The sequence below is a fragment of the Eublepharis macularius genome, chromosome 1 (genome assembly GCF_028583425.1).
Source record: "Eublepharis macularius isolate TG4126 chromosome 1, MPM_Emac_v1.0, whole genome shotgun sequence".
Classification (NCBI taxonomy): domain Eukaryota; kingdom Metazoa; phylum Chordata; class Lepidosauria; order Squamata; family Eublepharidae; genus Eublepharis; species Eublepharis macularius.
In genome coordinates, this window is record NC_072790.1 from 223,353,201 (window position 1) to 223,379,131 (window position 25,931).

The window sequence follows — 25,931 nt, forward strand, 5'->3', positions numbered from 1 at the left end:
TTCTGCTTTTCCTCCAAGGAATTCAGGCATGCACATATGGTTCTTCCTTTTGCAATTTTATCCTCGCAACAATTCTGAGGTAGGTTATGCTGAAAGGATGACTGGCCCACGGTTGCCACCGAGTTTCATGGTCAAGTGAGGATATGAAACTCGGTCTAACCCCTCTAAAACGTGATTCTTCACAAGTACATTTTTAAAACCAAAACACTTGGGGCTGCAGTCTATCAGAAAATCTTGTGGGTGGGTGGTTCCCCCCCCCGCCCCCCACCACACACAGGGAGCTGTGTGAGAGCACAAGTCTGGTGGCCGTGCAGATGGCTTCGATTGTAATGCTGTAATGGTTTCTCCAATTTGAGAACTCAAGAGCTGGCACTGACCATGAGCCCTTAGGAGTAAGAAAAGGTAAAATCGTGCTGGAATAGATACTAAGCTAGTTGCTCTCCACTGCTTGAATATTCTTCATGTTCATGAGGACCAAAATCAAAGATAGGGTAGTAAGAGGACAGCTATATTCATAAAGGGGGATGGGCAGAAAAGGTGGGTCAGTGAACAATACCCATCCTTTGTCCATCAAAGGTACACTGAAGAGGTGGTTCCCAGCAAATTTTAGAGACAGCTGTGGGACAAAAAAGGTCTTTAGGGACACATCTGCACCCATTGTTATTCCCAAGACATCCTAGGGGCAGTTCATGTGGAAGTGGATTAGGGAGTGGTAAAGGAAATGCTGTCTGCACATCCTGGTTATATGTTACAGGGCTGAACCGTATAAGTAAAAACAAGTGCTTATGTTGACCATGATAGCAGCTACCCCGAATGTACCCCTTAATTCTCTAGAAAATCCAATACAGAAAACTCATTGTACAATATCAGGCCTAAATCTTTTATTTCAGATTTGGGTCAGCTAAGACCCAGCAGCAAAATTAGGGCAGGCGACACAGTGTGTGAACTACAAGTGCAAACGGATGAGACCTGGTGGGCACGGCTCTGCTGTGGCGCAAGGAGAGCTACGAGGCGGAAAGGCGGGAATGGCAGAAGGCTATGGCTTCTTTCTCTCCCTTGTCGTGGCCAAAGATCCAAGCCGCAGAAACAATTATATCCTAGAGGAGAGAGGGAAAACACCTTGTGAGGGGATCTCCTATAATGCTCCCAAGGAATAAAACAAAATGTTTCTGAGCACCATGTGATTCCATGGAGCACAACTCTTTCGGCAACACTGTTTTATGGCACAAAGATAGGAACAGAAAGAGCCCTCTTTGCCTTTGCACGACTCATTTCCAGTAGAGGGACAAAACATTTGGGACCCAGTATTTGAGGAGGTGCCCTTATCATTGCACCATCTATCCAGGCCCAGGAAGGAGCACAGGTTTTCCATGGAACAAAACACAAAATGCCAAGAACACAAGCCATGTAATACCTTTGGTTAGAACCAACTTGATACATAAGCAGGGTGCACGTTTTCAAGTTCTCCAGAACTTTTCCTCAGGCCAGGTGTCACAAAATAAAAAAGATGGGGGAAAGGCCATAAGAACTTTCCTTGGAGAGCTGATGGAGATGATTTGGCACGTTCCATGAAGCTGTATATCTGCATCTGCCCTGCACCACTTGAGACTGCAAGCTGGGCCTCATATGACTGACTGCTCCTCTAGACAAAAACTATCCCTCCACACAGAAAACAAGCTGTTCTGTCCAAGCCGCCTCTTAATGTGCCAGGTTCTCCATGTGCAGGGGATTTTTACATGAGAGGTTATTCAGTCATACAAGCCCCTACCTGCTATCTGAAAATGAACCCAGACAAGACTGAAGTGATGCTTGTTGGGAAGGCAGAGATCTTAAAGGATATTGTACTCCCCATTTTTGATGGAGTTCGTCTGACCCTAGCAGACTCAGTTTAGAGCCTAGGGATTACACTGGATCCAGCACCACTACTAGAAAAACAAGTTAAGGCAGCCGCAAAAAAATGCTTTCTACAACCCCACTCTAGCCTGGAAGATGGCTTCTTATCTCGACACAGCAGACCTCAGCACCTGGATCCATGCTATGATAACATCAAGGCTTGACTATTGATAATGCACTATACACAGGTCTTCCATCTAAGTTAACTAGGAGGCTCCACTTAGTGCAAAATTAGTCAACTTAAAAAAGAAAGAAACTCAAGGCCTGAACTCTCTACAGCGGTAACATTAAAAAACTTTGTTTGTTTGCATAGAGAGTGAGCGCTCAGCAGCTAGAAATACAGATGATGCTTTTTAATGTTAATTTGTCCAAATATATTTTATACATTTAAAAAAACAATTAGTGCAAAATGCTGCTGCTCGACTGTTATCAGGAGCGAGCAGGAGCATGAACATCGCTCCTATCCTACAGTCACTCCATTGGCTACCTATCAGTTACCATGGTCAATTCAAGGTATTGGTCCGGCATACTTACGGGACCGTCTCCCTCCCTTCCTCCATGGCAGCTTCGCTCATCTGAACAGGGTCTCCTGCAGCTACCAGGCTGCTCATGGGCAAAATCAACAGCAGCCCCCACACAGGCTTTCTGTGTGGTGGCCCCTTCGCTGTGGAACGACCTGCCTGAGGAGATCAGGAGAGCCCCCACTCTCCTGGTTTTCCACAAAAGATGTAAAACTGAATGATTCAAAAAGGCTTTTTACTCAAATGGGAGGGCTGTATCATAGGATAGGGTCACACATTCTTCGCTAATGAGTTAGGGATCATAGACTTCACCACTATGTTGCCTTACTGTTGCTTTAAATATGTACTCCTATGTACTACTTCTGCTTCATGTTGTCTAATGTCAGTCCTAGAATTATGTTCTTTTTTAGTATTTCTTCTACTCTGTATTGGATTCTTGCTAATGTTATGTCTGTTTAAACTTGTATCTATTTACCCTATGGCATTGTTTATGGAAATATCCTTGATACAGTATGGAAATGTACTTGATACTAATTAGACATGGGCACGAAACGGAAAAAAACTGAAATGAGAGTTTTGTGTTTCATCGCGGTCCACAAATCATGAATTATGAAATTGACACATTTACTGAAATGATTTGTTAGTTTCATGATTCGTCAGAACCCAAGGCATTTCAACGCTCCCCCGCCCCCGTCATACCCAGAGATGGCAAACTCGCAGGAAGACTTCAGCAGGCTCTCCTCCACCTACCCTCCCAGTTTGCAATACATTGATTGGGAAGGTCAATGGGAAGGGTGGGAAGGGAAGCACTGCCAGAGGGCTTAGAGTCAAGCTAGGCCCCAGAGCCAGGCAAAGGCCTGGAAAAGGGGGGGTGGAGGAAAAAAGGCATCCTCACCCAAAAGACCTTCCCAGCAAGCTCCCAAATCCACTCTCTCTTTTCCCAAAAAGTTCCCCAATGTTTCCCAAAAAATCTCCACTCTCTCTTTCCAAAAGCTCCCAATTCCACTCCCTCACTCCCAAATTCCAGCGACAAGAGATCCTCCCTCTCCTTTGTCTGTGCTGAAACTGAAAGCACGAGGCAGAGCTATGCCTTAAATAAGAAATGCTCACATAGAGCAGAACAGGAGCTCTCTTGTTGGCAGACAGACCTGCCCATCAGTGTTTGGAGGGAAGAGACTGGTGTTCCCATGGCTACAGAAGGCCCATCTCCTCAGTAGCCATCCCCATCAGGGTTTTGAGAGCTAAGATTGGGCAATGAAAAATCTGCAGACTTTCCTGCCCTCCATTGCCTATGGAATCAATAGATTGGCGCTGGCCTGTCTGGCATTACGAATCGATCACGAAACACATGAGACAGCCCAAAAGATCATGGATTTCGTGAAACCTCGGCCTCCCCACAAAAAGCGTTTCTCGAAGCACGAGAGGGCTAGTTTCGTCATGATATTTGTTTCGTATTTCGATTCGTGCCCATGTCTGATACTAATTGTACTAATCTCATACTGTGTAATCCGCCTTGAGTCTCAATGAGAAAGGTGGACTATAAATAAATAAATAAATGATACAGTTCAGACACAGGCTGTCCTTCTCATAAATAACCAGGTCAACCCTCTGGCAACCCATTTATTAAACAGTTTGCCTCTGGGTTGAATCTACAGATTGTCTGCCCCACTCTACCCTTCCCAGAATCTCACCCAAGGGTGCACTCACACGTCATTGTTCCTGAAACTGCGCAGTGCCTTTTCTGCCACTATTTCAATGAACTTGGGATTCTGCCAAGTAATGTTTCCAGGCACAGTCAGGCGCTGGGGCTCCAAGTCAAACAGCTGGACAGTCACCTCGGTGTCAGATGGCTGGGATGAGTCCACCGGACTGGAGGATGTGGAAAGAACCTTTATGAAGAAAGGAAACCCATTGGCCATTAAACAAGCCATCAAACCCCCAAAAACAGTGCTGCTAGAGGGAGAAGAATCGCCTTTTCTGGATGTGGACAAGATGGTATGATCCAGAGAACAAATTATGCTTAACAGAAACAACCTAAGGGCATTCCACCTAAACCACAGACTCACTTGGTGGCCCTGGATGAGGCACATACTTAAGTTCCCAACTTCTAAAACCGGGAGGGGGGGGAGATAAACGTTCATGTTCTGCAGAGTGCAAAGGCACAATTACAAACAAAATCAAGGAGCCTGAGAAGGCTGGCTTCCATTTTCCTTTAAAGGGTAGGTTCTTCCATGGTTCCATCCCGTTCTTACAGAAATTCTAATCTGCATTAGCTATAATAGTACAATCCGAAAATGACAATGGCCCTTAATTTTATTTTACAGTGGGGTCGATCTTCTATGGCTTCCGAGATCCTATTCCTGCTTACAGAAGTGTGTTCCATGGGAGGGAGAAAAAGAGTGGGGGAAACCACAGCGATTAAACCTGTCAAATATGTAAGAGGAAGGGCCAAGGAGTTTTCTCGGCTTTTCCCAGCTAATATCAGACACCACAGTATAAATCATACTTGTTGGTGGAGCCCGAGTTACGGAATACCCCTCCCCCAGATGTCTGCATGGTACTGAGCTTGTTGAATTTTAAGTGCAAGATTAAGACTGAGTAAAAATCAAGAGTAAAATTTAACTAAAAGCCTGGATTGACTCCTCCCCCCCCCCCCCACTGGTTATTCATCCTCTTGACATATCTCCAAATTCTGGTGGCTTTCAATTGTTCTAGACTACAGCTTTCTGGACTAAGCAATATTTATTTTTTTCTCTGCTGCTGTAGTTTTCTTCAATCCTTTTAGACTGCTACCGGTTCTTAAAGAATATTTCTAATATTCTCCTGCCGCTGTTATTTATTAACTTAGCTGTAAACTCAGCTTTTTAATTAATGTTTTAAAAATAAATACTACCAGCACTAGTTTTTTGTTTAATTGCTCATAACATTAATTTTACATTTTATTAGTGTTACTGCTTTTAAAAATGTTGCATAAGCCAAGCCTGCTGGCTGAGAATGTAGCCTAGGAACGGATCTGAGACGATGAACTACTTTGAACATTCCAAAATTCTAACCTCTGGATACCAGAGCCAGAAGGCAACTTCAGGGGAAGGTCTCTGCCTCCCTGCTTTGGTTGGCCACTGTGTAAGTCAGGATGCTGGACTACATGGACCGCTGGTCTGATCCAGCAGGGCTCTTCTTATGTTCTGATGTTTCTCATACAGTATTTGACTGCAATAAAGGTCACAGTATTATCCCCATCTGACGTGCCACTTGCCTAGGCCCACCTGACACTTACCCACCGTGTTAACGATGATGCCTTTTAGGTTCCATGGCAGCATGACAGCATAGTGCCATATGCAGCAGCACAATATCTAGTCCAACAATATCTAGTCCAAATGGCTTCAGCTCTTCACGGTCTTTCTAACACTATCAAGATCCTTTTTTTGAAAAAAAATAACTGAACCTGGGAACGTCAGCATCCAGGCCCCCTTCCTGAATTCACCCATGTGCAGAAAGGAGGCACAGCATGTAGGTTAGTGTGGACGCTGGCATATACACACTCGCAGAGTGGTGACTCACCGCGGTGACCTGCAGAGGCCGGTTGTTGTTCCAGGTGAGGTTGGCTAGACGAGAGACCCAGCCAAACTGGTAATTGAGTTGGTCAAGAAGCCTCGTGGTGTTAAACATTTCCTCTTGGAAGGTCTTGAAGAGATTATCGTACATCCGGCTAAACTGTTCAGCTCTACGCAGAGCATCCTCAAAGCGCTCTCTGAGCTGGCTCTGATTTGGATCCGTCTGGGAGCAATCTGTGTAGAGCAAGGAGGAGGATAAAGAAACGGTGGGTTTGTGGAAATAATCCCAAAGCAAAACATCCTCATCTTTGGGATCCTGAATTTTATGTTCCAAAAATATACCCAAATGGTCCATCTTATCATTTCAGTAAGCAAAATTACCCCAACTGCATCCCATCTTTGCATTCCAAGACTGTGGGCACAGGCAAACTAGTGGAAAACTCTGGCTTGGTTTTAAAGCAGTGCCGGGCTTGTTCGAAAAGACAACATATCCATGCAGAACTGCCCATGATACACATTTAAAGTGGATTACCAGCCCTTCTGCAAACAGTACAAGAACACCAAGGACTGATGGTCCAGAGGTATGTTACACTGGCCGGCTAACATTGTTCACAAAAGAATTGGCAACTCTAAATAAGATACTAGCCCAAAATAACCCTGAATGAGTACTTTTCATTTGCTCAACAATGCTTTCAAATGAAGAGGTAGAAACTAATATACGGCATTGGCTTGCAAGGACTCATGAGCAGGGTGTGGGTTCCACAGTCACTGGCCATTCAGAGTAAGTTGTTAGGGCTCCCCCTTGTGGAATTTGGTGCAGAGTGCAGGTGCAGAGTGCACTCTCACAAACTTCTTCGCTCAGGCAATTACCTTAACCGGGTAGCAACAGAGTGGCTTGGATAACCCCAGCAAAACTATGCCCTCAATGGTTTGCTTTTGTGGTAGACTAGCCAAATGCAGGAGAGCAGCTGTTTTCAATTATCGGGATGGAACCTAAAAGTGGGCACTGCCTCAAAGACACCACAAAGAAAATGAGGAAGGCCAGATGCAAAGCAGGGATCCTTGCCATTTAAGACTTTTGTAAAACAGGGAATTTTGACAGTGCCATTTTCCTGTAGCAAGACAGAATTTCTTTAACTTACCCACATCCAAGATTGCCTGACACTTCTCACACTTCTCCTTCATCCGCAAGCAGCCTGAAGAATTCCGTCGGATCTCACGGCACACCATGCGGTCGCTGCTGAAATTGCGAGCCTCTGAAAGAGGTAAAGGACCGTCACTGAACTGCTAATAGCCTCCAGCCCTACCAGATATATTTAAGTCACTCAGATTAGCTGTGAAGTTGACTTTCTGCATTTTGAGTGCATTGCTGCTTTCAGGTCCACAGGTTTCTATTTCAACCTGCACAACTATGGTAAAACTGCCAATAAGTCTTGGTCTAATACAGAAGGCACTAAACAGTACAATCCTGTTTCTATTTATCTTCACAATTAGAATGCAGGAAGCACTTTTCCAGATATCTCATCTGGAATAATAAAAGTAGTTTAAAATAAAAAACTTGTTCCTTTTTTGTCAGACAATTGAAAGCTAGGCCAAACCCTGAATAAAATCATACCTCTATTACAAACTCACTAGATGGACATGTGCAGGGCTTTTTTTCAGCTGGAACATGGTGGAACAGAGTTCCGGAACCTCTTGAAAATGGTCACATGGCTGGTGGCCCCGCCCCCTGATCTCCAGACAGAGGGGAGTTGACATTGCCCTCCGCGCCATGTAGTGCGGAGGGCAATCTCAACTCCCCTCTGTCTGGAGATCAGGGGGCGGGGCCACCAGCCATGTGACCATTTTCTCCGAGGGCAACCCACTGAGTTCCACCACCTCTTTTCCCAGAAAAAAAGCCCTGGACATGTGCAAATTGCTGTCAGTCTTCCACAATATGGAGACAATTTTTGCCTATCCTCCAAGACAAGGATAAACTTTTCCCATTCTCTTCTTATAAAGTGAAGTAAGCTTGTGAGGCAGTGACTGGAAAACCACGGATTCAAAACAAGGGCCCCCTCACCCATGGACAATGTTCCATTCACTTAACATAGAGCGGGACCACAAGTGACGCCTGACACAGGTTGGACACTAGTCAGCTTCCCTCAAGTGGAAATGTAGGCATCCTAGTCTTGCAGCTTGGCAGACTACTGTCCAATGGACTTTTCAACTGTCACTTGTCCAACATTCCGCCAAGCTGCCTACATTTCCCATCAAAACTTGAGGGAAGCTGGCAAGTGTCCAACCTGTGTCAGGCGTTACTTGTGGTCCCACTCATAGTCTCCCCAGTCTTAAGAATAACCTTGCTAACAGTGTGGCAGGCACTATGGAAATTATGGGAAAGGATCAGTGCTACCCTTTTCCCCAGGATAAGTGCTTGTGTGTCTAACGTTTTGAAAAGCATTCCCATAGCAGAAATCACACAGAGGAAACAGCCATAGTGGTCTCATGGTTCAGGGACTGTGATCAGAAGGACCCAGGTTCAATACTTGTACATTCATGAAGCTCTCCTGTGACTCTGGGCCTGTCGTTCTTGCTGAACCTGACCTACATCACAGGGTTGTTGTGAGGATAAAAATGGAGATGGAACCACGTCTACTGAGCATGGAGTAAGGGTGGAATAAAAATGCAAAAAAGAAGACAAAAAAGGGATAAGGCAAGATGCCGACAGCTGAAACAAGCTCATCTCAGTAACCTGCTCACATCCTTTCCTTACCTGTTGGGAATCCACCCAGCCAACTTCCATGGCTTCCCCCCAGCCATTGATCATTCTCAAAAGCTTCAAAGAATGGCTGGAAAAGCTGGGTGAAGTCATAACTGCGGAAGGGATGGCTTGGGAAGAAGGGGTGCACATTTCTGACGACTCTGGAACCAGGAACAGGGCCACGTAAACTGCGGAAAGGATTCCAAATGTTATCTGCGAAGATGCTGAAGGGTGAAAGGAAGGAGGAGGAGAAATGCCCGGAGGCCTGCTGGCTGTCTTGGAAGATGTGGTCCACACCCTCTGCCATCACCGTGTAGCGTTCCTCCAGATCATGTAATCTCCGGCCTTGCTCTTCGGTCTCATCCATCAAGGAGTCCACACGCTCTCCATTCACCCAGAAGGAGAAAGGAGAGGAGTGGTTTAGGACCTCCTCCAGCTGTAGAAAAAACAAAGCAGGGCTCTTAGCATCAAACTAGAATACCACCGGGGTCCCCACTGTCTCACCAAACGGGCCTCAATAGGCAGTATTATCCTAGCCCACAGCCCCGTCACAGCAGTCCACAGACACTGAAAAGAGTTCCCTGTTCACAATGTAAACCAATGGAAAGAACGACAAGAATGATGGGAAATGCTGAAGGCAGATACCCCGATCATTAGGAGATTCTTCTCAATCCCCCTACTCCCTCTTGAAAACCTCTTAGATCAGTTCAGATTGAGCATCTCACATTTTGCACCATGCTGTGATGTAGAAATGGCAGCTATCCCAGTGCATCTTCAGGCAACGCTTAACTAGCCAACTCACCTGCCTGCCCACCAGGCCGGCACCACTGTGGCATGTCCTGGAATAGAACCTCATGCAGGTCTGTTTCAGGCACGGCTTGCACTCTTCCCAAAGGGCCAACATGGTCTCATTGCAGACCTCCTGTTTTGCAGTCAGCTGCATTTCAGTCTCCTTGGCAAGGAAGAGGGCCTCCTACAGACAAAACCAGGAAGTCAGTTCCTCTCCAATGTGCCAAGAGACCTTCACAGACAAGACTAAACCAGAGACTGAGAGCTATCGAGGAGACTCTTCTGCCTTTTCTTTCATGAGGAAAACCCTGGACTGAGAGCAGATGGGACGATCACATACACATTTCCCCCCCACTGTTAAAAGTAGGGAGAAACCTAACGCAGTATCTGAAAGGAATTTATCTTGGACATTAGTAAAAACAAGTCTAATATGGTGACTATATTGGACAATGTCTTCCCACCTACTGGAATGCTCTTGTAGAGTCTGAAAGAAGGAGCAAAGAGACTTGAATTCTAACAAGATGAGTTGGTAGCAGCACCTATTCAAGGTTTAAGTTGAGTAAAAAGGAAGGACATCGTCAAGAACACTCTGCGTGCCATACCACAATTGGGATACTTTTTTGTTCCAAACAGAACAGCCATTTTGTCACTAAAACTTGGACAAGGATGGTTTATGTGAATTCTCCTCAGTGATAAGATACATACTTCTTGGCAAGGCTTTTTTTCAGCAGGTGGAACGGAGTTCCGGAACATCTTGAAAATGGTTCCGGCACGGAGGACAATCTCAACTCCCCTCTGTCTGGAGATCAGGGGGCGGGGCCACCAGCCATGTGACCATTTTCTCTGAGGGCAACCCACTGAGTTCCACCACCTCTTTTCCCAGAAAAAAAGCCCTGCTTCTTGGTTCCATCTCCACTTCCACTTAACATAAGTCAGAATTGCCACTCTGTATCAAAACATGCGTCTAAAGCCATTAATCTACCCTTGTTATGTCACTACCCTGGGTGTGCACACCAAGATTACTCCCAAAAAGTCGTTTTGGAAAAATATCTTAATCCCCAAGCCTGCAGGCCCTCAGGCACATACAGACCTCTTTCTTCTTCTTCGTGTCTTCCAAGGTATTCAGCATCTGCTGGTGGTCTTTGTTGGATTCATCCAGGAGGGTTTTCATCTGCTTGACTCCATTGATGGCGTTCTCCACCTCGTTGTCAATGTACTTGCTCCCCGTTTCAGACATTTCTGGGAAAGAAAAATACTTTATTTTAATCATCTTGACGGTAATAGCACTCTAGGCACCACTTCACACAATAGAAGATTCCTACACTGAAGACATTTCTGTGCAAAAATACTACCCCCAAAAAATCATATGTAATGAATACAAGGAGGGCTGTCTAACCTATTTGGGCACCGTTTGTATACTTTTCAGTAGTGTCTAACTGGACTAGAGCTGGAAATGAAATAAATTTTTCAGGGGCAGCCTCAGTCTTGGGAAGGACCCTTGGCAAGATTCTACCCAGTGGCTACGCCAGAAAGATCTATTCCACACATTAAAATTTCGAACAGACATGGTTTGAGTTTCCCAGACCTGACTTTGACACCATCCATTAGAGGTCAGGAGTTTTGCAAGCGCCTTGGGCCCCAATGTGGGTCAGGACTGCGGCACAGGCACAGAAGGGGTTTCATTCTTCTCCTTCCCCCATACCCAAAACAATTCAGGGGCATCAAGGGGCTGCACATGTTCTGATGGGCTGTATCTGCTGCCTGCCAACTAGCCAAAGAACCTTCAGTCATCTACTCCTACCTAGAGATGGGCACAAACCAAAATACGAACCAAAATTAAGCACGAACCAGGCCGGTTCATGGTTCGCGAACCATGGTTCATCAGATGCCATTTCTGACGAACTGCCATGAACCGCTGGTTCGTTTGGTTCGTTTTTTTGGGTTCATCACTGCCGACAGCCTGGTGCCAATCAATCAGTTTCCTAGGCAACAGGGGATGGACTTCCTGCAGACCTTCTGCTGGCCGAGAAGTGATGATTTTCTGACCTGGATGTGACATTTTCACGAACCAAACGAACCGGTTCGTGAACCGGGAGGGGGGCAGATTCGTGAAAGTTCGTGGTCCATGGTTCGTGAAATTTGATGAACCACGAACCACATGGTTCGGTTTTTTTCTGGTTCGTGCCTATCTCTACTCCTACCTCCAGGATTTTGAAGAAAGTTACTTTGGCAAACTCATTGGCTAGAATCAAAGCCTGCTCTAGGAATTTCTATCTACCAATTAGTATTATGGCAGAAAAAATTAAAGAATTGAACTAAATTGGCTCATTTGCATTTTACCAAAACATCAGCAAGTGTGCCTTTGATGGCTAAATTATATGAGACAGTGAGACAGCGGAGGGCAAATTCCACAGTTTGAGTGATGGGCTAGGAAGCCTATTCAGGGACACATATACACACTGGCCCAATACAACTTTGTGGCAACTGACCTAGTGCAGCAACAGTGTGGTTAGAGTGCTGAAGTATCATATATTTCAGGCTTGCGGAAAAAATAAACCGTTCAAACTCAAAAACAAATAACCATTGCTGCCTCGTTCTTGCATATGGCGTTATTATCTGAACATCTCTCCTGAATCAACCTGCCCATACATGGACCTCTGCAGATGCCCTGCTCGGAGATGACCACAGCAGAAAGGACATTTTGTCTGGCAGATACTGGAACTCAGCATTGATGAAAGCTTGCTCAGTCTCACCCTTCCTGGCTTTCAGATGCGTGATCAAAACAATCCTTTTCACAAGGACTGGACAATGCTTGATTTTAAGTTTTGTCTGCTCATATACAGATGTTCCATCTGATTACTTGTCATTTTAAAGGTTTGTTTATGGAGCAAGATTTTGAATTTCTTTGGGGAATGTTTCTGAATTGCTTCCCTTATATTGTTTGCTATTTTAAGGAGCATCTGATTTAAAAAACAAGGCTGAGAATTTTAAAAATGAATGACTAAAAGTTCTCTAAACGTTTCCAATTGCTAAGGAGTGTCCTTGAGCTTTACCACTCCTAAAAGAGACAAGTTAACCTGCATCCAGCTTTCTGGATTCCGAACCCTGTTGCACAATCTGGCACGACTGCAGAATATTGTGACATGTCGAGCAAAATTTCCTGCTAACTGGCCACAAGCTGCCAGTGAGTCACTGTGCTGGGAAGTGACTTCATGGTGCAGGTGTCCAGTTTGGAAACAGTGCCTCCAGGGCTGGAGCGAAGGCCAGCACTTCTTGCAAATGGGGGCAATTTTGTGGTTAGCAAAGGAGAGTCTTTACATCTATTTCAGACCCAGGATTAGTCTAAGCAAGCTGCCCTTCTCACCAATTCCACCAAGTTTCCATGATCAAAATAAAACTGACTACAGCAGAGGTTCAGCCAAAACTGTACCTACTTGCAATTCAAAGCTCTCCAGTACCCCTATCAGGCACACTCCATTTACTATCTAAAAGAAACCAACATTCTGGTGCCCAAACACACACATACACACCTTTGCGTGCATGCAGAGAACTCAGGAACACACAGTGCCTCCAGCCATGATGGAGAGTAGCACCCACCCTTTCTCCCCATTCCCCACTTACGTTGCAGTTTATTGGGAGGAACAAGGCAAAAGCCCCCCTCCCAGGAAAGGAGGAGTCCCAGCAGCGGGAGCAGGAAAGTTGGGGTCATCTTGCCTCCAGAAAGCTGTTCCAGATTCCTACAGGGGGAAAATATGCAATAGCCCCATCAAATAATTAGGAATTAGAACAAGCATTAGTTTGAGAGGGGGGCTGCCCCCATTATTTGCCTCTTCTTCCAAGCAGTAGGATATTGCATGACCCATTTCCTTTGGGGAAACGTGGAAGAGTTCGAAGCGTCTATAAGGAAATTCTATTTCTCTCTACAGTTAGGAGCAGCATCAGCCACTTCAGGGAGAACTCAGCACACCAGGTTTCTTCTGCAGTGTTCCTGGTTCCCTAGGCCCAAGCCTACAACTCCTGCATCCACCCAGAATCTTGGGTCTTCTGGACCCAGCAGGTTAGAAAGGCCTCCAACATCCATTTCTTCAGATCAACAGGAACAGATTTTTGTATCGCAAGCAACATGGACTCTGTCTGATAGGCGACCATGAGAAGAGACTGCTACATACCCCCACTGTGTGGATGCCATGTGCATTCACTGGAAAGAAGACCGATCGCTCCCCTCTTCCCTTTTTAAACAAATTGCTGTTTTAGAGAATTCCTACAATCTGAAGGAAAGTTGTCTGTGTGTGGTGTACAAAATCTTGCTGTTTTCCTGGGTGCATTACTGTCTGCCCAGGGCATTCACTGCAACTCTTCCTGCAACAATTTGGGGGCGTTTTCAGACATGGGGTAGTTTCACCACTAAATCAACTCGCAGTGCAAATGGAAAACCCACACCGGTCAGAATGTTTCAAATGCCTCTCTTTTGCTTTCTGTTTCACATCACGAACAAGCCCCTTCAAACACGTAAGAGGCATTTAAGACCACCATCACCTAATATGTAAAAATGCTGCAACAGCTGAAATTTCAAATCGGGCTTGTTGGACCCAGGAGGCCAACATCACATTACTGGATCCCTTTGGAGGGAGGCCAATGCTTCTGCCCTGCAGCAATGGGAGCCAACACTTCACAGTGGCCAAAAAGGCTCCAGGCTACTCACTCCCCTGCTCTCAGAAGAGTTTACGGTTTGTATGGCTTCCTCCCATGCTGGTAACAGGCAGAGCTCCAAAACCAGAAATAGCCTCAAGAGCCAGCCAGCGCAAGAGCCAGCCAGCTGGGATGCCAGGATCCACAAATGCAACGGAAAACAAGCACACTCAGGCATCCAAGAAATCATTTGGGAAGTGCCTAATGCAGAGACATGGGACACATCAACTGATAAGGGGCCTGGCTAGCCTCCCTAGTTTCCACGGCCCTGGGCTTTTTGCAAGCTTGGACTACTCTAGGAGGAGACGGTTATGCCAAAGTCTGCTTGCTGGTTACCCCTCTTTTGCATGACTTTGGGGAAAGAGTTGTACAACAGCTGTCAACCACACTGAAAGTGAGCAACCAAACAGTTCTGACAGTGAATTGGGGGGTGGGGGTCTTCATTGTGCAAGAATGCTGTGACCTTTGGATCAGCAAACAACATTGGCGGGAGGCAGGGAGGAACCCTGAACCAGCAAGCCTCCAATTTCATGCCAGTGTCTTGAGCAAGGCCAGAAAGCAAAGCTGGGCAAGAATGGGAAAAGCGTTGAGGCTATGCTAGACAATTTGGAGTCATTCGGGAGGATGCTTTTACAAAGAGGGAGGGGCTTATGCACAGCCTATGGCATGCATTTCTTGGTTTCACCACATTCCTGACCTCGTAATCCAAACTTACCACAGACTGTGCCTACTGCACAGCTAAATGCTGTAATCCACTTTCCAGTCTTAGCAAGACAGGTGGACCATAAGTACAAGTTGATTAATTTTAAATCATGCTGCTTTTATGATCAAGCTACTTAGGACGATAGGAATCTATCAGTGGGTCACAAGACATGTAATTAAACTGCAAGCAGCAGCATCGGGAAAGGTCCAGTAAGAATGGTGATCAAAGCATTCGGAAAGACAGGACTGAACTCTTACACTGGTTTCCTAGTGAGAAATACCTTCCTGCTCTAAACACTTTATGCCCAGGGAGGGATATTGAACAGGTACGGTACAGGTATGTCTTCCCCCATCCCGTACACCTTAAATCAGTCCAGGAAGGATCATTTTTAATTGGGGAAACAGCAGGAATGGATAAAAGTGAAATCTTCCCTTATCCCAGCCTTGTGGCTGTTCCATACTGCGTCCTCCCAAGGCTGCTCTTGTGCAGTTTATTACACATCTAGAGTTCAAAGAAAGATCCCCAGCAATGTGTTGTCCCTGGCGGATGAAGCCCAGCAGGGCAAGACCGAGGGAGAGTTAAGGCTTTGGCAAACAATTAAAGATTGTGCTTCTCTTAGTGGTACATGCCAATGCCAAGCCAGTACCAATAAAATGGGAACTGAAAAGAAGCCTTGATGTAGGGGGAAAGTATCGCATTCATGTACCTTTAATAAAGCAAAACATATTTTCAACACAGTATATGCCAGCTTTGGAGAAAGGAAAAAGAGACCTTATAAAGACCTGCATTTTCTTTTAAAAAAAATGAAAGCCCCTCAAAATGGTATTCTAGCACAGTGTTCTTCAACCTTTCCCGACCTAGGGTACCACTTTAACCCACAGCAGCAACATGGGATCCACTGAACTGCAAATATGTGACATCACAGTAATGTGACAGGAAGAAGATGAGCCAAAGTTATGACCTCACCAGCAAGGAGGCGGGACTCTACGCCACAAGCTGACATGGACTGCTGGAGGACTAACTCTGAGCATGCACAGAGATGCAGGAGGCATGGTGGCTTTGCTCTATGATGGCATATTAAAAAGAGTCCAGTAGCACCTTTAAGACTAACCAATTTTATTGTAGCATAAGCTTTCGAGAATCACAGTTCTCTTCGTCAGATGCATGGAGGGCAAAAAGAGAAACTGGTCAGATATAGACCAGCTACTACAGACTAACACGGCTAACTCCTCTGGATCTATGATGGCATATTAGTTAACAGCAAAACACCATGGCAGCTGAAGAAGAGCAAGAGCTGGCATATTGGTTAAAGTGTCAGTCTAGGATCTGGGAGACCCAGGTTCAAATCTCTGCTCTGCCATGGAAACTTGCTGAGTGACTTGGGCCAGTCATATCTTCTCAACCTAACCTATTTTACACAGTTATTGTGAGGATAAACTAGAAGAAAGGAAGCATAAGCTGCTTTGGGTCCCCATTGGGGGAAAAGGAGAGGTATAAATGAAATTTATTTATGAAATGTATTTATTTATGAAACTTTGCTGGTATTCTAGCCTCCTTTAAATACAAAGGTTGCAAAAACCTCGTGTGGAGAAATGCCTTCCACCCAAAAATTCACTCGTTTTTCCATGCACTGTGACTGCTTTCAGAAATTAGTTGTGCTTCGTTTCATATAGAGTTCATCTCTGTGCTCAGCTTTATGCTTGTTTTAAAAAAATTCTTCTACCACTCTCTCTGCATCTATTGGATCTGTTTCCCTAAATGTCCTAACTGTTCTTCGCTATTGTGCTTTGCTCAGTGAATGTCCTAGCTGTTTATTATATTGTATTGCCACTTGCACTGCTGCAATCCTCCTTGAATTACAGTGAGAAAGCAGGACTATAAATAAAGAAATAAATCCCTGCTGCAAAAGAATAGCTGGCAGAAGGGAGGGGGATTGGAGAAAGGAGCTGTGTGCAGAGCCCTCAAGTCGTTTGTCAGGCTAACGGCTTACTACCCCACCTCTGCTAGTAAGTCACACACTGAGCCATAAAACTGGGGGGACTAAAGTGACGGAAGGAAAAGTCTTCCTTTGGGGCAGGAGCGGGGAGAGGGGGAGAAAGATCGGTTACAAAAATTCTGGACACAAGGAAGAGGCTTCTGTTCCATGCTGGACAGCTCTTCGGAGAAGCAAAAGCCATGATGGACTACACGGCCTTCACCTAAGGACTCCATCTTGTCTACAAAGCAGGGAACAATGGAAAGGAATCCCAGCCTGGAGCTCTATAATGAATAATGAACTCACTGCAGCTTCAAGTAAAGCCAGCCTGTCCCAACTTAACCATCATTTAGGAAGGGCCAAGAGAAGGGAGAGAAAACTGCATGTTTTCACCTTTTCTTTGTTCCCTTGCTAAGCCCAAAAGCTTGAGCAGAACATTTCTATTCTTTTGTTCCTCTGTTCAGCTTTCTTATATTTTGAACTCTTAAGTCTGATCTCAGGAAACTCACTGGGCCTATTCAGACTAGTGATCTGAAATGCAGTAATAAGGGGCACCAGAGAAGCTCACCACCACTGGAACATGACAGCTCTAAAGTGCAAAGTTGCTATGGGTTGACTTACGCTTGCTTATAGAAATATAGCAGGAGGTGGGGCAACTAGGTGAGGCCCCTTAACAGCAACACAGAGATGGAGTGTTAGATGTATGACTGTGTTTGGCAGGATACCTGCAAGAGTTGCTGGTGGTTACCCAGTTTGTAATTGGCCCCCTTGGACAAGGAGGGATAAGGGCATGGCAGGCAATCTCCCAGCAATTGTTGTCAATCCACACTGGTGCCTTGAGCTCTGATGGGAGAAACTGAGGAGAAAGGCCTGGTATATTGGCGCAACTGGAAGTGGCAAGGAACACTCTGGCATTTCTCAAAGACTCTATGGTAACTATAGAGTATTTGAGAAATGCCAGAGTGACCCCCAGCAACAAGTAACTTCACTTCCAGGCATATGAGGAGTGGCATCAGTGTGTCACCATGTTTTTCATGCTGCTGTGCCTTTAATAACAAGCCCCCCCCCACAACAGTGTAACTCTCCCACTGGTTGCCGGGGGACCTGGCAATCCTTGCATATCACCAAGTGGGGATTTGGGGCAGCTGTAAGGTTCTTTTGACCTCTCAAGGGGTCCAGTCCGAAGGAACAGGGAACAGCTTGTGAGTCTTTGCTTTTGTTGGAATATGTGTTGCAAGGTCTGACATTTAGTTATTATGGGGTTAATATGTTTACCTAGTGTTTCTATTGTTTGTGTTGACCTGGAAGAGAACCTGGCACAGAGCCAATAGCCTTATCTGATTAAAAGGGGGGAGGGACTGAGATGTGTTTGTAAACTGTTATTGGTCAATAGGTCAGGTGATTTCTCTAGGAGTCAACAAGGAGGAAGAATCTCCATTGCTCTTGTGGTCTAAGTTTGTAACCCGTAGCAGCAAGATGTAGCTCATAGATTTTCTTATTTTGTAGCAATCCTGTGTGTACCTTTTCCTTTAGAAGTAAATGTTTTTAAAAAGCAAACAGATGTTTGACTCTCTATTGATTCAAGATCCATTGCACCTCTGATTTTAAACTATTTTAACCCATTTTCCCCAACAGCTTTCACATCTCTAAAGAAAAAAATAATCCCAACTTTCCAAAAAAAATTACAAAAAGGGTGCAGTAGGGATTTGACCGGCAGAGTTGTGCTGCTAGTGATGTTACAAGCACTGCTCAATAAGAGCTGACCATGTTGCATGTTCCATATTGCTGTTCCAACTCAGAACCAATGACTGTGGCATGTATCATAGCCTTTCACTGAGCAAACTGTTCAGTGGAAGAGCCATTTGTTGGAGAAAAGTTCAGAGGAACATCCTCTTGTAGAAGCCAGGATACATGCCAGTGTTTGGGAGTGCACATGTGCAGAACATGCATTTTTCAAATGATAAAACATTGCTCTTTGAGTGCTGGGGTTGGGGGAGAGATGACAACTTGCCTCCTAAAAGAAGGCTCATCTTGAGGAACAATGTGTAGCTTGAATCTGTGCTACCAGTAAATTTTTAAATTGCAAATCACCAGGAGGTGAGCTAAAGGTTAAGAGCTGCTAGATTAAATGCCATAAGCAAATATTTTAAAGCATCAACTGCATATTTATTGCATGAAAAAGTTATCTGGCAAGGGCCTTGTCCCCTCTAGATCTCAGCAGTGAGAGAAACAACAAAGTCAAACAGGGCCAAAAAAACATTGCCCAGGAGAAAAGCTATAGCTAGGGACAGAGCGTGTGGTTTGCACACAGAAGATCCCAGGTTCAGTTTCTAGCATGTCTGTCTGAAAGCATCTTGGGTAGCAGGGCTGGGAAAGAGCCTTGGAGAGTTGCTGACAGTCAGAGCAAGAAAACACTAGGCTAAAGGGACCAATGGGCAGACTCATCTCCTTTTGCAGATGCACACACACAACCAGGGCAGTCACTTCTGCTAGCATCCTCTCTTCTCTGTGGTTAGGGAGCTCTTTTGGAGACATTCTCTTGCTTTCTACGTCAGCTTCAAGTCTCTTCACATTTAAACCTCTCCAGCTTTTGATTCCCAATTACACCAGCCCAAGTTATTTTCTTGCTCCCCCCAGGGATGTACTTTGTGCTCCGTCATCAGCCTCCTCGGCCATTTTGCAAGGGATCCTGAGACACAAATTCCCAGGGCTCCTTGTGTGAAGCCAGGAGGGTTGCAGAGCAGCTTAGAACCAGCTTGTGAAAAAATGCCCTCTACCAAGCCGAGTGTAACAAACGCAGACGTCACTTCGGAAGGAAAGTGAACCAGCCAAAAGGGCATCCCGGCACCTGCTTTGTATCTCTTCATTATCCAGGCCCAGTGAAGCGTCAACTGACTCAACAGAAGCTGAAGGACAGAGAAAGGAGGCTGTGGAAAGCCAGCAAAGCTGGAATCGTGCCCTTCTGCCTAGACTGGGAAACAAAAGAGGCACGGAAATGCTGGAACAAGCTCAAGGGCTCCTGGAGATAAGGCGCCAGACAGGGAGGAAGCAAAGATTGTTCCCATTTGTGTATAAAGCAGTGGGAGTCCCTGCATTCCCCCCCCCCCAACATGCTCTTTGGTGCTACTTGGGTTTGAACCTCACGCACGCACACCCCTTCTATTTCACACCTTCAGGGCATTAGTAGATTAAGACACACAGTCTTAATCTACTTAATCCAGTCCCAGCTTTCAGTAGTTAGGAAGTCAAATGGGCAGCAAACATTGAACATACAAAAGCTGACTCGCACCCTCAATCTGTCTAGCCCACAATTATTTGCATCTCTCTGACGTCCTGGGCAGGAATGTCTTTCCTTCCAGAACCAGGATTTCAGGGAGGGGGTTTGGGGCTGCCACGGAAAAGGGAAAGCAGGAAAATCACACTCCATGGGTGGGAATCTGTGCATCCATGGAAATTCTGTGCTGGGCCTCACAGAGCTCATCACATACTTTTTAGTACCAGGCTCATCTGACAGGAAATAGCTACGTGAAGGCTTCAGTGCAGGCAAAGCTTCTTGCCAAAAAGGAGGCACAACACCTGCATAACTTTGTGGTACAGGCCTAACTTCAGAATACCCAACTGGTACAGCCCTAGTCGTTGCACTAACCAGCACCTCCAGCCTTTATTTTGCAGTCTGTGGCAAGGGATCTCTGCCTGTCATATTTGTTTAGCCAATGTACATGCCACATTTCTTCCTAAATAAGGCAACCAAGGGCAGCTCGTAGTTCTTATAAACCACTCGTACAAAATGATATTAAGATCATTATAAAACAAATCTAAAATATGTAAGAGGATTAACAATGGATTATTTCAGTCACGCACAGAAATGCCATCCAGAATTTTCAGCTTCTTCAAGTAGGTGTAAAAGGACAGCACTAGTCTCGCTGGCCGAAAGGGTTCCATAACCTGAAAGGCAATAACGCCCCCCCCCCAAATCCCTGCAAGTTCTTCTGGGTATTACTTCTGCAAGCACGGGTCTCTGCAGGAAGATCTCATTCACAGGCCACTGAATGCACTAAAAAGAGACCAGCCCCAGCCCCATAGGCATGACTGAGAGCCAAGCTACAAGTGACGCCTGACACAGGTTGGACACTTGTCAGCTTCCCTCAAGTTTTTTTTTTTTTTAGGTAAAAACTGGTATGTCATCTATTTACTGTTCCCTCAAGTTTTGATGGGAAATGTAGGCATCCTGGTCTTGCAGCTGTAATGGAGAGCCAAGCTGTAAAACCAGGATGCCTACATTTCCCATCAAAACTTGAGGGAAGCTGACAAGTGTCCAACCTGTGTAAGGTGTCACTTGTAGTTTGGCTCTCAGATCAATTTTCAATGGCCCCAGAGCTTAGCATCTTTTTCTTTCTGCTCTTTGAGAACTCACACATAGCAACTATCTGCAGCAAGTCCAGTTCAAAGCAAGATTTTTTTTTAAACATAGATTACTATAGCTTGGATGATTCCAGCTTCAAGGCTTTATCCACTGATTATATATTGGTGCCAGCCTTCCAGGCACAGGACTTGCAAATTGCTTCACAATTCACACCATCAGGGGCTTTTTCACCCATTCATCCTCCTCTATCGTAATGCCCTACTATTAACATGTCACACACAGTTCAGCCTCTACACAACAGAATACATAAGCACAAACCTGATACCAACGAATATTCTCCTGCAGGCCTGAGAGTCAATATACTTCCACAAAAGAACTCCACAGGTAGACGGCAGAGCAAAACTGCTGATCTCATCAAGGAAGCTGCCCATTTAGGATCCAGAGGAGTTAGCCATGTTAGTCTGTATTGGCAAAATAGTAAAGAGTCCAGTAGCACCTTAAAGACTAACCAACTTTATTGTTGCATTAGCTTTTGAGAACTTTATTGTAGCATAAGCTTTTGAGCTGTGGGTCTTGAAAGCTTATGCTACAATAAAGTTGCATCTGACGAAGAGAACTGTCGTTCTCGAAAGCTTACGCTACAGTAAAGTTGGTTAGTCTTTAAGGTGCTACTAGACTCTTTACTATCCATTTAGGAGCCACTCATGATGATAAGTTCCGCTTAATACTAGGGGTTTAAATTAGCTTAGCATTTCTAGGAAGCTTGTGTTATCACACATCACGGCTGATATGATTGGTCACTGTTCGTAGCTTATTTACAACTTGCACAGAAATGTCACATATTGTGCCACTTTCTCTCAGTGGAGTCTACTTCACAGAGCTGTTGTGAGGGTAAAATAGAAGGGAGAATGCTATACACCACCCTGAGCTCCTTGGAGGAAGAACGGGGGGTGGGTGGGTGTATTACTTGCATTTCATTTACTTTTAACTCGCTGTCTTTAAATTATTTTCTGCCACCACAACTAGGGCTGCCAACTCCGGGATGGAAAATTTCTGGAGATCTGGGAGTGGAGCCTGGAGACGGCGGGGTTTGGGAAGGCCCTCAGCAGGGTACAGTGGCATAGAGTCCACCCCCCAAAGCTGCCATTTTCTCCAGGGGAACTGATCTCTATGGCCTGCATATCAGTTATAATTCCAGAAGATCTCTAGCCATCACCCAGTGGTTGGCAACCCTAACCACAGCACAAGGATCTTCACTGTGTGACTGAAGGTAAGTTGTGCATATGCAAGGAAATACTTGTAAATAATATGTTCATTTTAAAAGGCATCCTGTTAAACAGAGCTTCTGCCTGAAATGTTGAAGAGTTACTATTAGAGTTACACATAACCTTACTCCCTGACATTTGACGGCTGGTTCTGCCTCCCATGGCAGTCATTTTGTGGTTGTACCCACCAACCTGTGCCAGAATTTTTACTGCCAGTCACTCAGCATATTCTCACATGCGAGTCTGAAGCCAGGTTTTCACGGAAGCCGCCTGCAAAGCAAATGTAATACTTCTGTTGGCTGAAGCCAGGCTCTGCAGCACTTGACCAGCACTTCTGCCAGCAATGCAGAGATGGTAACACAAGATTAACAATCAATACTGGCAGTATCCAGTCCTGCACAGAAACATAAAGCCAATCTAAAACTCCATACTAAAAGAAGCTAGGTTACACTAAAACCAAAAACTGCTATTTGCACAGTTTATACAAATGTAATGTTCTGATTTTCACGCTTTGTTTTAATACCAATAGTGCTGTGGTAGAAAACATGGGTGCAGCATAGCTAGTGGGTCAGGAGCTAGAATAAACTGGAAGGGGGAGTTCGGCAGAGCAGAAGTACCCAACTCACAGTCCCTCCCCAAGCCAGTAGTTGGGGGTTCATCCGGCGCACAGTATGCAAATTCAAGCTTCTCTCCTTATACTAAGAGGATTACAAAACTTGCAGGCAGATGCATAACTGACTCTGGGGATCAGTAAGCCGCTCCAGCACTGCTGTCACCATTACTGTTAGGCACAGTTTCAAAAGCAGCGCTGATGCTAGGTTACGTTAACAGTCAATGCCACAATGGCCAACTGTAAAAGGTACAATTTGTGCCTGGGCCTCTTAATCTCACAATCTGGGATGTGCAGTAGACAGAGCCTTTGATTGCACAAAGAGACCAGGGCTTGAACACGCTCTGTTCCTGTACCACAGCACTGTTAAAGGGCTAAAGGGGGAAAAAATTGAACCCAGCAGCACCTGGGAAAACAGCAGAAAAAAGCAAGAGTCCAGTAGCACCTATAAGACTAACAAAAATTGTGATGGGGTATGAGCTTTTGTGAACCACTTCTTCAGATATTGTATCTGAAGTGAGGTGTGACTCAGGAAAACTACCACAAATTTTGTAAGTCTTATAGGTGCTATAGGACTCTTGCTCTTTTCTACTCCTACAGTCTAACACGGCTACCCATCTTGGGGAGACAGTGTTTTTCCTGCAGGCAGATCAGAAGGCACGCAGATCCTTCTCCCGAGGCACTATTTTACACCCTAACCACCAGGCAACACCATACCTCTCCCCGAAGCTGAAAGCCCGCAAATCCCAACATTCGAGCAGATCTGGACTCCCAGGTTCCTCCTGCTCCAAGCCACGTTCCAGCATCTGGCACAGAACCGCCCCAGCACAGAGAACCGCTGCCCCACACCGCCTCCCCTCCCACCTCCAGCAACGCTCCTGTGACTTGTCAAGATACGTCGCTCTTCTCGGCCCCGGGGTGGATCGGGCCCATCTTTTCTGCGCGCTCCCTCTCCAACCCAGGCAGCAGCAGCACACCCACGCCCAACTGCCCCGCTCGACCTTCACAGCCAAGCCTTCTCCCCGCAGGGATGAAATGCGCAGCGGTTCTCAGGACCGAAAAGTTCTGATCGGGTGGCTCGGACGGTTCCCTTTACGCCTCCGACAAGCGCGGCGACTTCTCCATCCACAAACGTGGCCCACATTCCCTCTTCCCCCGACCTCCTCCCTTAGCCGGAGAGAGGGGAACTACGTCATTCCCCACTTTTCACTCCAGTCTTTTGCGTGCGGGAGAACGAGTCCCGGGACGCGTTGCATCGGCGAAGGCAGAGCTCCCGCTCCCTCCTGCAGGCAGCCTGCCATTTGCACGGCCCCGGGAACGGGGGCTTAAACGCCCGGACCTTGGATGCGCTTTTGCGGGAAGGGGGCCAAGAAAATCTAGCGGGGATGGAGGACGGCTATACCGCCCTCGGCAAGCCCACAGGCAACACCCCCGTTCCCCCTACCCTTGCAAAGCAGCCTCATCAGGCCACCCACCCACCTCAGCGCCGCTGCTGCTGCTCCGGTCCCCCTTCCTCGCCCGGGCGATCCTTAGCGCAGCGGCCGGCGAGCACCCTTTATAGGCAGGCTCCTCCTCCTCCACCGCCCACGAGCCAGACAGCCGCTGAACGAAAGGTCTGGAAAAGGGGCCAGAGAGCCTCCCCGACAAAGAAGGGAGCCGGGACGCGCCGTCAGGGGGCGCCCCTGCTCCACCGGGAAAGCCGGCCTCCACCGCAGCGCGACGAGGCGTACTTCGCCAGTCCTCAGAGGCTGCCCAGGCGAGGGAAGCCACGCAGGGGGCCGATGGCTTTGCGGTTTTCCCGCGCGCCCCGGATTGGTCCGTGCCAAGAGTTGGGCTTTGCCACTGAGTGCGATAAGAACTTGCCTAGGGCCTTATATAGAATCAAGGCCTCTGCCTGAGTTTACAGCTGAGGTGAAAGATCGGAACCCTCTTCTCATCCAAGGTATAGCATTTAAAAAGTGCCAACCTATAAATGAAAACAGCTGTCTTTTCCACACACCACTATCTACAACTACCCTTTACTTCCCATACACAGCTAGTATTTGGCAGTCCAGAGGGAACGTAGTTCTAGGTGAGTGGCCATAGAACAGCAGGATATGAGTCCAGTGGCACCTCAGTGGCACAAGGGCTTTCAAAAGGGCTTTCAATCCCTCCTTCTGATTCTTGAAAGCTCATATCCTGAAAATGTTGTCAGTCTCTAAGGTGCCACTAGACTCAGATGGAAGATGTAGTTTTCAAGCAGACCTGAATCCCGGAACTTTATATTTTAGAAATTACAACCAGAGACCAGCAAGTACTTGCTAGGGGAGCATCTCATTTTCCCCTTTCTCAGAGTCTCTCTACACATCACCTAGGGACGCTCAAGTGAACCTCATTTCATGTGTCTCCCCCCCCTCCAACTTTCCATGCATTCGATTGCACAGTCACATTTCAGTTTGCTCAGCATCACGTGTTTGATCAGTTCCTCCTCAGCTGCTAAAAGTATCCCAGTTTCCTCCACATCCATTCATTGAGAAGCAGATCTTGATACTTTCTCACACCTTAAAGAAATGCAAATTGACAGTTCAAAGGAGCCTGCATTACTTGTTCTCACAGGGGAAACATTGGCGCTTTGCCCCCTGGAATCACGTGCAGATGCAGTCACACAAAGGGAGCTCCCATGAAATCGGCATTCATGTGCATTGAGCAAGAATATCCTGCACCTGAATTGAGGACTAGACATACAATCTTTCACTTGATCATCCCTAGGTGCTCAGTAACATGCAAAGAGACTGTCAGAATCTCTCTACACAAGACAGGGATGCTCAAGTGACTTACCTTCTGTGT

The 25,931-nt window shown here is 46.1% G+C and overlaps 1 protein-coding gene across 2 annotated transcripts; it reads right to left on the reverse strand.

Annotated features, from left to right (window-relative positions):
- Window positions 1-866: 866 nt before the first annotated feature.
- On the reverse strand, window positions 867-24,691 carry CLU (clusterin). 2 transcript variants are annotated; one of them, XM_055000554.1, is made up of 9 exons: window positions 24,585-24,691; window positions 13,122-13,237; window positions 10,591-10,739; window positions 9,514-9,684; window positions 8,724-9,147; window positions 7,111-7,224; window positions 5,976-6,202; window positions 4,122-4,303; window positions 867-1,097 (listed from the first exon to the last, which is right to left on the reverse strand). In XM_055000554.1, the coding sequence occupies exons 2-9, from the start codon at window positions 13,207-13,209 to the stop codon at window positions 1,091-1,093; spliced, it is 1,362 nt and encodes a 453-aa protein (XP_054856529.1). In that variant the 5' UTR covers window positions 13,210-13,237; window positions 24,585-24,691; the 3' UTR covers window positions 867-1,090. The 2 variants fall into 2 exon arrangements, with proteins under 2 accessions (XP_054856529.1, XP_054856536.1); XM_055000561.1 differs by lacking the exon at window positions 24,585-24,691 and adding an exon at window positions 23,823-23,841.
- Window positions 24,692-25,931: the final 1,240 nt, after the last annotated feature.

Excerpts from the sequence above, each read along its gene's own strand:
- CLU (XM_055000554.1), bottom strand. The coding sequence starts at position 13,209 with ATGACCCCAACTTTCCTGCTCCCGCTGCTGGGACTCCTCCTTTCCTGG. Across the intron at positions 9,685-10,590 it reads ACACGAAGAAGAAGAAAGAG|GAGGCCCTCTTCCTTGCCAA; the intron begins GTCTGTATGTGC and ends TTTTGTCTGTAG. Across the intron at positions 9,148-9,513 it reads CCGGCCTGGTGGGCAGGCAG|CTGGAGGAGGTCCTAAACCA; the intron begins GTGAGTTGGCTA and ends TTTTTTCTACAG.